Source organism: Phyllobates terribilis, unplaced genomic scaffold (genome assembly GCF_046119375.1).
Source record: "Phyllobates terribilis strain yellow unplaced genomic scaffold, ASM4611937v1 Scaffold_4__5_contigs__length_816908805, whole genome shotgun sequence".
NCBI lineage: Eukaryota > Metazoa > Chordata > Amphibia > Anura > Dendrobatidae > Phyllobates > Phyllobates terribilis.
The window spans coordinates 299,146,740-299,159,193 of record NW_027362764.1 but is presented as its reverse complement, the minus strand read 5'-3'; the positions used below and the strand labels follow the sequence as shown (position 1 = coordinate 299,159,193).

Below are 12,454 nucleotides of genomic sequence, written 5' to 3'. Positions count from 1 at the left end.
GTTTGCGTTTAGTTGGACCATCATTTATTTTTCAACAGGACAATGACCCCAAACACACCTCCAGACTGTGTAAGGGCTATTTGACCAAGAAGGAGAGTGATGGGGTGCTACGCCAGATGACCTGGCCTCCACAGTCACCAGACCTGAACCCAATCTAGATGGTTTGGGGCGAGCTGTACCGCAGAGTGAAGGCAAAAGGGCCAACAAGTGCTAAGCATCTCTGGGAACTCCTTCAAGATTGTTGGAAGACCATTTCCGGTGACTACCTCTTGAAGCTCATCAAGAGAATGCCAAGAGTGTGCAAAGCGGTCATCAAAGCAAAAGGTGGCTACTTTGAAGAACCTAGAATATAAGACATATTTTCAGTTGTTTCACACTTTTTTGTTAAGTATATAATTCCACATGTGTTAATTCATAGTTTTGATGCCTTCAGTGTGAATGTACAATTTTTATAGTCATGAAAATACAGAAAAATCTTTAAATGAGAAGGTGTGTCCAAACTTTTGGTCTGTACTGTATATCAATAAAAGGGTTTCTGAATTGTAACACTGATTATGTTATTTACATGACTGAGTGCACAATTTGTAATCTAAAATATATCGGATCAACTACTAGGAAATTCAAAGTACGCCTGAGGGAACATTTATATGATATTTCCCATCAATCTAATCGTAGTATGTCTGGTGCTTCCAGACATTTTATCAATTGTCATAATAAATGCACTAAAGGCCTATTAGCTTATGCTATAGAACATGTTCCCCGCCACATCCGTAGCGGAGACAGACAAAATACTCTCAGAAATAGGGAGGCGTTTTGGATTTTTGTATTGGATACTAGAATTCCCTCAGGCTTAAATTATAGAAAAGAGTTCATGCTACATTACTGACTTGGTGTCTCATTCTCGTTTTTAAAAATTCCCTTTGCTTTTTACTTCTCCACTCTTACAAAAAATTGTATTTCTTTTTTCTTTGCAATCTTGGGTTGTTACACACCTGCAGCACCTTTCTTGATTAGTGCCAGCATAAGAAGGCTCCCTCCCCTTATGTCTGACACTTATTCATACCAAGTTTAAGAGCGGTCTTCGCTCGAAAAGCGTCTGATAGCACACCCCTCCTTGGTGCCCCTCTGTTTTCCCTTCTATTATTGTTTTTCCACCAGCTGGAGTTACATTATCGCTATCTGGATATTTTTAAAAAATTCTAAATAAAAGACATTTGTTTTTATTATTGGAGTCTGTGGAGGTGGATCATCGTCTTTCCTATTACCTGGAGAAATTAGGGCACAGAATTTCAGGAAAAGAACATCTCGCCAACCATTAAGCATAGGGGTAGATCAATTATGGTTTGGGGTTGTGTGGCAGCCAATGGCACAGGGAACATTTCAAGGATAGAGGGAAGAATAGATTCAATGAAATTACAACAAATTCTTGGTGCAAACATAACAATATCTGTAAAAAAGCAGTAGCTGAAAAGAGGATGGCTTCTAGAAATGGATAATGATCCTAAATACAAGTCAAAATCCACAATAGACTACCTCAAAAGGCAAACTGAAGGTTTTACAATATCACTATGCCGGGTGCCCAAACTTTTGCATTGGCCCATGTTTCTTTCTGTCATTTTTAAAATGTAAAAGATGAAATTATATATATTTTATATATATATATAAATTACATATAGTCTAAAATACAAAGGAAATGTGTCATCTTTAACTTTTGGCCTTTTAGAGATCATTTCATCTTCAACTTGCTTAACTGCTTACAATAACAATAATTTTGACCGGGGGTGCCCAAACTTTTACATGCCACTGTATATAACAAAATAAATGTAGTAGAAACAATAGGGAGATTTATGTTCCAGCTTTAAGACATAAAAAAGTAGCAAATTGGGTAGCATGCCCAATTAGCTGTAACATTTGCAAGTTTTTCCTCTTGACATTTTTCATAATTGATAAGAAAATTAGTGAGGTTAAGCAGGAGGTGATAGGGCTACTAAAGGTCCACTAGATGCATTAGTACATTATTTTCACCAGAAATTGGCACTGATTGTAATGAAAATCTCTGCCTGCTCATACCAGATGTAGATTTACATGCTTGGCACATGGTCTACTAAAGGCGTGACAAATTTATTAATACATATGGTGCATTTTACCTCAGCTTAAAACAGTTTAAGATTGATGTACGAAACGTCAGCCTACGTAAGTCTCCCCCTATGATAAAACTGAAATGCATTAACATGTTTTCCTTATAAGAGGTTAACTTACCTTAAATAAGAACACAACAGGTTCCTGAAGCTGAGCATTTGGAGGGTGACTAAACCTTTGAGCAATTTCATGCTTTACAACATTATACTCCATATAACACTTTATAGTTGATACATAATTAGTTACAGTAAGCCTGACTGATTGTATTCCTAACTTTGTACAAGTAACATTTATCAGGGGACTTCCAGACGAATATGATACATTGCTCGCAAAAGTCCAAGTGTAGACATAATCTTTATCCCAAGCAACCTGGTCTGAAAATGAAGAAAGGTTTATTAAAAAAAATGTTTTGACTGGTTCTGTAGATATTTATAGAATAGAGATATATCCGTAACTTGTAAAAAATTACCAAGGTTTACAGTTCAGTTAGCGTTTAAGTTGTAAATCAAACTGGAAAGACAAAAAGCGCAAATAGGGTCTTATCTGATAACCAAGTGGTATAAAATATTACAGGTACGCTCACCTGATAGGGATGTGACAGTCACAACTCCTATAGAAGCATGTAAAGGCTGCTGCAGGACCACCAAGAAGATCTGTTGCAATAAATGAGGAATACGGTGGTAAAGAGTCCGCGATGCCCAATGGTTCAAATATACGATCACACATGAAGGTGAAGCATGAATGTGGTTTATTTTGTCAACGCGTTTCAAGGTTTTCAAACCTCTTCATCAGGACAAAACCACAATGATAAGATACGACTCAAAAAGTGCGGGAATATATAGACAATGTATTATAAAAAACGCAACGAACCTTTGCGGTAATATGATACCACATCATTGTAGCAGATACAAAGATTACAAGTAGAATAAAACAAAATATATAATAGTAAAAATAAAAAAAGAAATGCATGAATGTACTTGATAAAATAATAAATAAAAAAAATTTAAATATGTTTGTACCAGTTTTCAGAATTAAATGTTGATATGTGTAAAAGAAAGGGGACTGAACTCGTTCTTGAAAAATTGGAATGTTTGGTCTGTATACCAAGTGCACTAATGGTGTGAGCTACTGGAGAAAGCAGTGCAAGATAAGGGGAGAGGGAGAGGGGCAAACAGATTGGTACAAGAGTGAAGACAGAAGAATACAGGTTTAGAGCAAAAAAAAAAGTGAGGGAGGAAAGAGAAAAAATAACGATATGTGTGTATAATGTAATAATGCCAAAATGGCACAAAAAGTATACATATGTGTAGTAGTGAACTGGCAGATTTGTCAGTGTGCGTAAAAACTGTGCTGACAGGACTGGGGAAAAAAACATTGAGTGAGGTCACCGTAAGTTTTGTGCCGTCTGATTACCAAAGCAGCGGCTCACAGAGCTGTGCTGGTTCGGAGAAAGGGCTGACGAAAAACATGTCTCTGGTGGGGGTATGGCGATGGACTAATTACCATAGGAAGTGAATAGGTAGGGCAGCGGGTTGGAAAGTGATTATGGTTAGAGAAGAAACAGATGAAAAGGAGACATGTGAATGGATTTATTGTGGAGCAGTAAGACAGTGGCTAACAAGGCAGCGCTGGACAGAGGAGAAGACAGCTGATGTGGAAGAAAGCAGGAGCAGATCAGTACTGGGTTCGAGGAACTATAAAAGAATAGAAAACAGGTAAAAAACATTGTATCGTTTACTTGAGGAAAAGTAAACTAAAATGTAAAGCCCCCAGTCAATATGAAAAGGGGGCTCATGGGAATATTGGACTTAATTACCGTATTTTCCGGAATATAAGACGACTGGGTGTATAAGACAAGCCCCAACTTTTCCAGTAGAAATATAGAGTTTGGGATATACTCGCCATATAAGACTACCCCTCTTCTAACGCACATACGGTAAAAATAAAAAAAAAAATCTGATTTGTTTTCAATATGGTAATTTTAAAGTGATGAACCTTACCGGCGATTGGCTGGTTGTTGTATACAAATCCTGCTAGGATTGGTCAGCTCTCCCTGCCTGCCCAGCTCTCCCTGTCTCCAAGACTATTAGAGTGGTAGCACATCCCTCTGGCCCGCCCTTATATCCTATTACTGGTACCTCCTTCTCCGCCTCTCTGATCTCGCTCCTGATGACTGCAGTGGCGCCTCACCGGGAAAGTGTAAGTAGAGCAAGCAGCAGGCGTCCCGGACGCCTGGGGTATGGAAAAAAGAGAAAGAGCGGTGCTGTGCCCAAAAAAACACGCCTCTTTTACTCATCTGGCCCACCCTTGTGTTACCTCCTTCTCTGCCTCTCAGATCTCGAACATGCGCGCCTGCACTGCTTCATTGCAGTCCTCAGGAGCGAGATCTGAGAGGCAGAGAAAAAGGTAATACAGGGGCGAGCCAGACGAGGGAAAGAGGCTTGTTTTTCTGGGCACAGCACCGCTCTTTCTCTTTTTCCCTTACCCCGGGCGTCCCGGACGCCTGCAGCTTGCTTCCCTTACACCGTCCCGGTGAGGTGCCCCCTCACCTCGTCACTGCAGTCCTCAGGAGCGAGATCTGAGAGGCAGAGAAGGAGATAATACAAGGGTGGGCCAGACGAGTGAAAGAGGCGTGTTTTTCTGGGCACAGCGCCACTCTTTCTCTTTTTTCCTATGAGGAAAGAATTACATTCATTCAGTTATGTTGTGAACCGCAAAAATGATTTGGTGTGTATATTATATTGCAAGTGAGTAGGAATATGGAGATAATTAAAATAGAAGTGATCATAGAACTTATTTGTACACATAGAAGGTTTATATAGTGTGGAGAATATACTATTTGTTCCAAGTTGGTATAAGTGTAGGTGTGGCAAAATGAGGGTAATTATATATAAAAGGAATAAACATATAAAATACAGGAGATTGTGAAAATAAATGTAAAATGCGGGTCAGGTAAAGAAAAATAATACGAACTAATAAAATTGTTATGTCAGTTCTTTGTCTAGTACTGTGGGAAAAAGGAACGAAGGAAGTCTGGCTGTGGTTGGAGAAAATATATGTTACAATTTTGGATGTGACTAACTGTGGATGTTGGTATAGAATGCATATACAGGATTATATTTTGATGTATCATTGAGAAAATGTATTTATTTATTTATTTTTCTGAGCATATATAGATAAATAAATAGCCAGTAATATCTATGAAAAAACATGAATAATGCAACCTTGGAGGTGTAAACAGTAGAGTTGTAAACTTACAGGCATACATGAATAAATAGGTAACAGAATATATAAAATTTTAATTATACATAAAATTAAAAATATTTTTACAAAGAGGCAATAAAAAACAAAAAAAAAATATATATATACATACATACACACACACACACACACATTTTTAATTATAGTAAGAAATTGTTTATTAAAACTAATAAAAAATGTCTGTAAGCCCATACAACCCATGTGGCTTTAGTGAATTGATCCTACAAATCCAGAACACTTCTTTTCCATTAAGGTGTTCCTGACGATTAGGTACATTAAGAGGGATGTGTTCAATCGGAGTGATTTTCAAGAAGTTGAAACATCTATTATGATTCATAGCATAATGTCTAGATAATCAATGAAACATTAATCCTTTTAAAACATTGGACCTACAGTCCTGCTCATCGTTATTGGCACCCATGAAGTTTAAGTACATAATGTGGAATATCTCCTGAAAAAAATGAATTAAGTGAACAGTTTTTTGTATAGAGCACTTGTGTTAAATACAAAAGAGCAAATGATAAACAATAATTTAAAACAAAAAACAATGGGAGGGAAAAATAGAAAAACCTAAAGCTTGCTGTAACGGATATTGGCACCCTTTATCATTTATTTATTTAGCATGGAAACACATTTTAACTCGCCTGTCGTAAATCACAAAAGAGATTCACCTGTGATTAATTGTCTGTGTCCATGTGACAGGAATTAGCCAATGAATGATGACTTTAGTGTTTTAAAAAGACATGTGGTAGGCCCTGTTCCTTTGTCACAATGGTGAAGACAAAGGAGCTGTCTGGGGACATCAGAACTGCTATTATAAGAAAACACAAGGCTTCCAAAAGGGTGTAAGGCCTTCTCCAAAGACCTTGGTATCCCAGTTTCAACAGTGAGCAATGTTATTAAGAAGTTTGCCAAGCATGAAATCGTCAAGAACCTCCCTGGACATGAGGGGGGGTAAGGGGAAGCTGGAAAATTGACAAGAGATGTCTTAGAAGGTTGGTGAGAAGCAAATGGTGGAAAAATCACCACTTCAAACATCCAAAGAAACCATTGCTGAAGAAAAGACATAAAAAGGAACGACTGATCTTTGCCAAAGAGTACCATAATCCTTCTGGGAAAATGTTCTGTGGACAGATGAAACAACAATAGAGCTCTTTGGAAATGCAGAGCAACAGTTTGTACAGAGGGCACAATGAAGCTTATAAAGGAAAAGAACACCTTACCAATAGTTAAGTATGTTGGTGAATTCATAATGCTGTGGGGTTGCTTTGCTGCGTCTGGTACTGGAGGCCTTGACCATATCTCATTGTTCATGAAATCAGACAATTATCTGGAGATTTTAGAGAACGAAATGTTCTACCCAGTTTAAGAAAACTTAGTTTGAGTCGAAGATCATGGGTCTTTCAACAAGACAATGACCCAAAGCACACAACAAAAAGTACACAGGAATGGTTGAAAAACAAAAAATTGACTGTTTTAAAATGGCCAGCAATGAGTCCTGACCTCAATCCCATTGAAAATCTTTGGGGTGAGCTGAAATCTGCCATTGGGAAAAAGAACCCTGCAAACATTCAAGAGCTTGAACAAACTGCAAAAAGGAAGAGTGGGAGAAAATTCCAGCTGAGAAGTGCAAGAAGCTTATACAACCCCTGGCAAAAATTATGGAATCACCGGGTAGGAGGAAGTTCATTCAGTTGTTTAATGTTGTTGAAAAAAAACAGATCACAGACATGGCACAAAACTAAAGTCATTTCAAATGGCAACTTAAGGGCTTTAAGAAACACTTAAAGAAATCAAGATTAAAAATGTGGTACTCAGTAAGGGTAATTTTTTCTGATCAAGCAAAGGGAAAAAATTATGGAATCACTCAATTCTGAGGAAAAAATTATGGAATCACCCTGTAAATTTTCATTTCCAAAACTAACACCTGCATCAAATTAGGTCTGCATCTAAAAGGAGTGATCACACCTTGGAGAGCTGTTGCACCAAGTGGCCTGACATGAATCATGGCTCCAACACGAGAGATGTCAATTGAAACAAAGGAGAGGATTATCAAACTCTTAAAAGAAGGTAAATCATCACGCAATGTTGCAAAAGATGTTGGTTGTTCACAGTCTGTGTCTAAAATCTGGACCAAATACAAACAACATGGGAAGGTTGTTAAAGGCAAACATACTGGTAGACCAAGGAAGACATCAAAGCGTCAAGACCGGAAACTTAAAGCAATATGTCTCCAAAACAGGAAATGCACAACAAAACAAATGAGAAACGAATGGGAGGAAACTGGAGTCAATGTCTGTGTCCGAACTGAAATAAACCGCCTAAAGGAAATGGGATTTACATACAGAAAAGCTAAACATAAGCCATCATTAACACCTAAACAGAAAAAAACAAGGTTACAATGGGCTAAGGAAAAGCAATCATGAACTGTGGATGACTGGATGAAAGTCATATTAAGTGATGAATCGCAAATCTGCATTGGGCAAGGTGATGATGCTGGAACTTTTGTTTGGTGCCGTTCCAATGAGATTTATAAAGATAACTGCATGAAGAGAACATGCAAATTTCCTCAGTCATTGATGATATGGGGCTGCATGTCAGGTAAAGGCACTGGGGAGATGGCTGTCATTACATCTTCAATAAATGCCCAAGTTTACATTGATATTTTGGACACTTTTCTTATCCCATCAATTGAAAGGATGTTTAGGGATGATGACATTTTTCAAGATGATAATGTATCCTGCCATAGAGCAAAAACTGTGAAAATATTCCTTGAAAGAAGACACATAAGGTCAATGTCATGGCCTGCAAATAGTCCGGATCTCGATCTAATGGAAAATCTTTGGTGGAAGTTGAAGAAAATGGTCCATGACAAGGCTCCAACCTGCAAAGCTGATCTGGCAACAACAATCACAGAAAGTTGGAGCCAGATTGATGGAGAGTACTGTTTGTCACTCATTAAGTCCATGCCTCAGAGACTGCAAGCTGTTATTAAAGCCAGAGGTGGTGCAACAAAATACTAGTGATGTATTGGAGTGTTCTTTTGTGTGTTTGTTTTTCATGATTCCATAATTTTTTTCCTCAGAATTAAGCGATTCCATAATTTTTTCCCTCTGCTTGGTCTGAAAATAATTACCCTTACTGAGTACCACATTTTTGATCTTGATTTCTTTTAGTGTTTCTTAAAGCCCTGAAGTTGCCATTTGAAATTACTTTAGTTTTGTGCCATGTCTGTGATCTGCTTTTTTTTCAACAACATTAAACAACTGAATGAACATCCTCTGAGCCTGGTGATTCTATAATTTTTGCCAGGGGTTGTAGAAGGCTACAAGAAATGTATTGGGCTGTCAGCAATGCCAAAGGGTGCGCAACCAAGTATTAATTAGGGGTGGATGTATTGCTGCACATGCTGTCTATTCTGTTTTCTTTGAAATTGCAACATGGAAATTTAAAAAACAATGTTTTATTGTTGTATTACTTTGGACCACTAATTAAAAAACTTTGGAACATTTGCATTTATTTCTGAAAATATTGTACAGTCTATGAAAAAAATGAAAGGGTGCCAATAATGGTGAGCAGCACTGTATGTGTATTTATTTTTTTGTGCAGGGGTTGCATAGATAGAAATTATATCAAATAAATCACAAAGCTAGAGTGGCAATTCAGAAAACTTTTTTATGGCAAAGGTTTCTGTGCCATCTGGGTTAGAAAAATTAGTTGCAACATAAACATTTAGGTACAGTACAGACCAAAAGTTTGGACACACCTTCTCATTTAAAGATTTTTCTGTATTTTCATGACTTTGAAAATTGCACATTCACACTGAAAGCATCAAAACTATGAATTAACACATGTGGAATTATATACTTAACAAAAAAGTGTGAAACAACTGAAAATATCAAGAGAATGCCAAGAGTGTGCAAAGCAGTCATCAAAGCAAAAGGAGGCTACTTTGAAGAACCTAGAATATAAGACATATTATCAGTTGTTTCACACTTTTTTGTTAAGTATATAATTCCACATGTGTTAATTCATAGTTTTGATGCCTTCAGAGTGAATGTACAATTTTCAAAGTCATGAAAATACAGAAAAATCTTTAAATGAGAAGGTGTGTCCAAATTTTTGGTCTGCACTGTACATTGCATCTGAAAGCACCCTTTAAATGTTCAGACTGTGTGAGGAAGATTGTTTGAGGTTTTACTTATCCTTTAGTAAACTGGGAACATGAGGCTAAGTGCCCACGATGCAGAAATGCTGCAGATTTTTTTCCCCATCTCCCTGGCAGGAAAAACGTATGCGGATTTTACATGCATTTTTCCTGCCAGGTAAAAGCGTTTGTCAAGCGTTTTTGCATGCATTGCTGCATGCAGGTTATCAAGCGCTTTTCCAAGCGATTTTAGCATCACTTGGAAAAGTGCTTGACAACTTGGTCACACTATATAAATCCATGCAACCGGCATGGATTTATATAGTGTGACCAAGTAATAGTTAAAAAAAAAGAATAAAAATGGTAAAAAATAAAAAATAAACATTATACTTACCTTCCGATGGCCCCCAGTGTTTTCTCCGGTGCGTCCGGTCTGTGGTACGTCTCGCGATGGTCTAAAAGGACCTACGGTGACATCATTTAGTCATGTGACAGGTCACGCGACCGCCGACGTCAGCGACGTCATGTGCTCATGCGGATATTATGTGATTCAATGCAAGTCAATGGTGGCAATTACGCTGCGTGTCCGCAAAATTTATGGACATGCTGCGTATTTTTCCGCAATGATAATGCGCAGTGGAAATTTCCGCAGCATGTGCATAGCACATGCGGATTATCATTGGGGACCATGGGGCACGTATTACCAAGCATTTTTTAAGCGTTTTCGCTGCTAAAATTCCGCGGCAAAAATGCTTGAAAAACGCATACAGGGCACACAGCCTGAATGTTTCTGATTGTTGGTACACTTCTTTAGGTATTAATGGATTTCAAGGGAGATGTTTGCCAAGAATTCTGTCTTTCAAAAGAATATGCCAGTGTTCAGTTAAAATCTTGCGAATTAGGTGATTTTATAAGCAGAAGGTAGTAATAAAATTGGTCTCAAATGTATTTTGAGTAGAAGAATTTATTTTTTGGGGTATTTGATTGGATTGCCCTGTGCAATTCACAGCATAATCTGCTCGCTTTATAAGGTTTTTAGGATAACCTCATTTGGAAAACCTATTCTTGAGGATTTTTATGTTCTGAAGTCCAAATCTAAAAAACAATTTTTTCGGATCCTCTTATATTGATTGAATGGTATATTGGTTAACCATTTCTGGTAATGACTGCTCTCAAAGTGGACAGAGCCATTAGCGTACACTTTTTTGAAGAATGCTCTGGTAGAGATTCGGTTTTCATGGTGGAAGACAGTGAGGTCGAGGAACTCTATGTTGGAATTGCTTATGCAAGGGGCAAAACTGAGACCCCAGTTATTGGAATTAATCCAAGAAATGAAGTTATGGATATCATTATCAAGGTTGTTCCATGTAAATAAGAGATCATCTCTTCTTTATATGGAATGATCTCTTCTTTACATGGAACAACATTTTGGTTAACTTTTCCTCAAGTAAATGATACAATGTTTTTTTACCTGTTTTCTATTCTTTTATAGTTCCTCGAACCCAGTACTGATCTGCTCCTGCTTTCTTCCACATCAGCTGTGTTCTCCTCTGTCCAGCGCTGCCTTGTTAGCCACTGTCTTACTGCTCCACAATAAATCCATCCACATGTCTCCTTTTCATCTGTTTCTTCTCTAACCAACATCACTTTCCAACCCGCTGCCCTACCTATTCACTTCCTATGGTAATTAGTCCATCGCCATACCCCCACCAGAGACATGTTTTTCGTCAGCCCTTTCTCCGAACCAGCACAGCTCTGTGAGCCGCAGCTTTGGTAATCAGTTGGCACAAAACTTACGGTGACCTCACTCAATGTTTTCTTCCACAGTCCTTTCATTACAGTTTTTACGCACACTGACAAATCTGCCAGTTCACTACTACACATATGTATACTTTTTGTGCCATTTTGGCATTATTACATTATACACACATATCATTATTTTTTCTCTTTCCTCCCTCACTTTTTTTTGCTCTAAACCTGTATTCTTCTGTCTTCACTCTTGTACCAATCTGTTTGCCCCTCTCCCTCTCCCCTTATCTTGCACTGCTTTCTCCAGTAGCTCACACCATTAGTGCACTTGGTATACAGATCAAACATTCCAACTTTTCAAGAACAAGTTCAATCCCCCTTCTTTTACACATGTCAACATTTAATTCTGAAAACTGGTACAAAGATATTTTTTTTATCCTTATACATTTGTCACATTTTATCAAGTACATTCATACATTTCTTTTTTATTTTTACAATTATATATTTTGTTCTATATCTGCTACAATGATGTGGTATGATATGACAATAAAGGTTCGCTGCTGCGTGCCTATATTTTCCTGCACTTTTTGAGTCGTATCTTATGGTGGTTTGGTCCTGATGAAGAGGTTTGAAAACCTTGAAACGCATTGACAAAATACACCGTATTCACGCTTCACCTTCATGTGTGATCGTATATTTGAAAACATTGGGCAGCACGGACTCTGAACCACCATATTCCTCATTTATTGCGAAGCATTTAAGTTGTAACATTGATGCGGCCACCCCTGTATGGTGTCCCTTTCTCTCCCCTATGCAGAGATACCGGCTTACTCACCGGCCCAGCCCTCGGCGTGGTTCCTGGCGCGCTCTCTGTCCTCTGTTCCTGTGTGTGCGCCCCAGCTCCCGGTGGCGCCAGTGTCTGAACATTGTCCCCAGATCCTGGTGCGGTCAGTCCTGCTCTCAAAGTCACCTGATCCCGGTAAGGCCAGTATCTGAACATTCCCCTATCTAAGTCTCCATGTCAGTGATCCTGGACTGTATCTACTGAGTCTGAACGAAGCACTAATTAGTGTCAGCTAATCTGACCCCAGGGGGTCAGCAGCTACTGCCAGACACCGCCCTGGAGTGATACCTGGCAGCTACCTGCCGCACAAGCCT

The 12,454-nt window shown here is 38.4% G+C and overlaps 1 protein-coding gene across 1 annotated transcript in view; it reads right to left on the bottom strand.

Moving 5' to 3' along the window:
- The window catches only part of PKD1L1 (polycystin 1 like 1, transient receptor potential channel interacting), an 808,959-nt gene that overhangs the window by 659,470 nt on the left and 137,035 nt on the right, over positions 1-12,454 (bottom strand). The window contains exon 9 of the mRNA XM_073676922.1: positions 2,260-2,513. Within this exon, the coding sequence (XP_073533023.1) occupies positions 2,260-2,513 (254 nt within the window). The remainder of the gene's footprint in view (positions 1-2,259; positions 2,514-12,454) is intronic.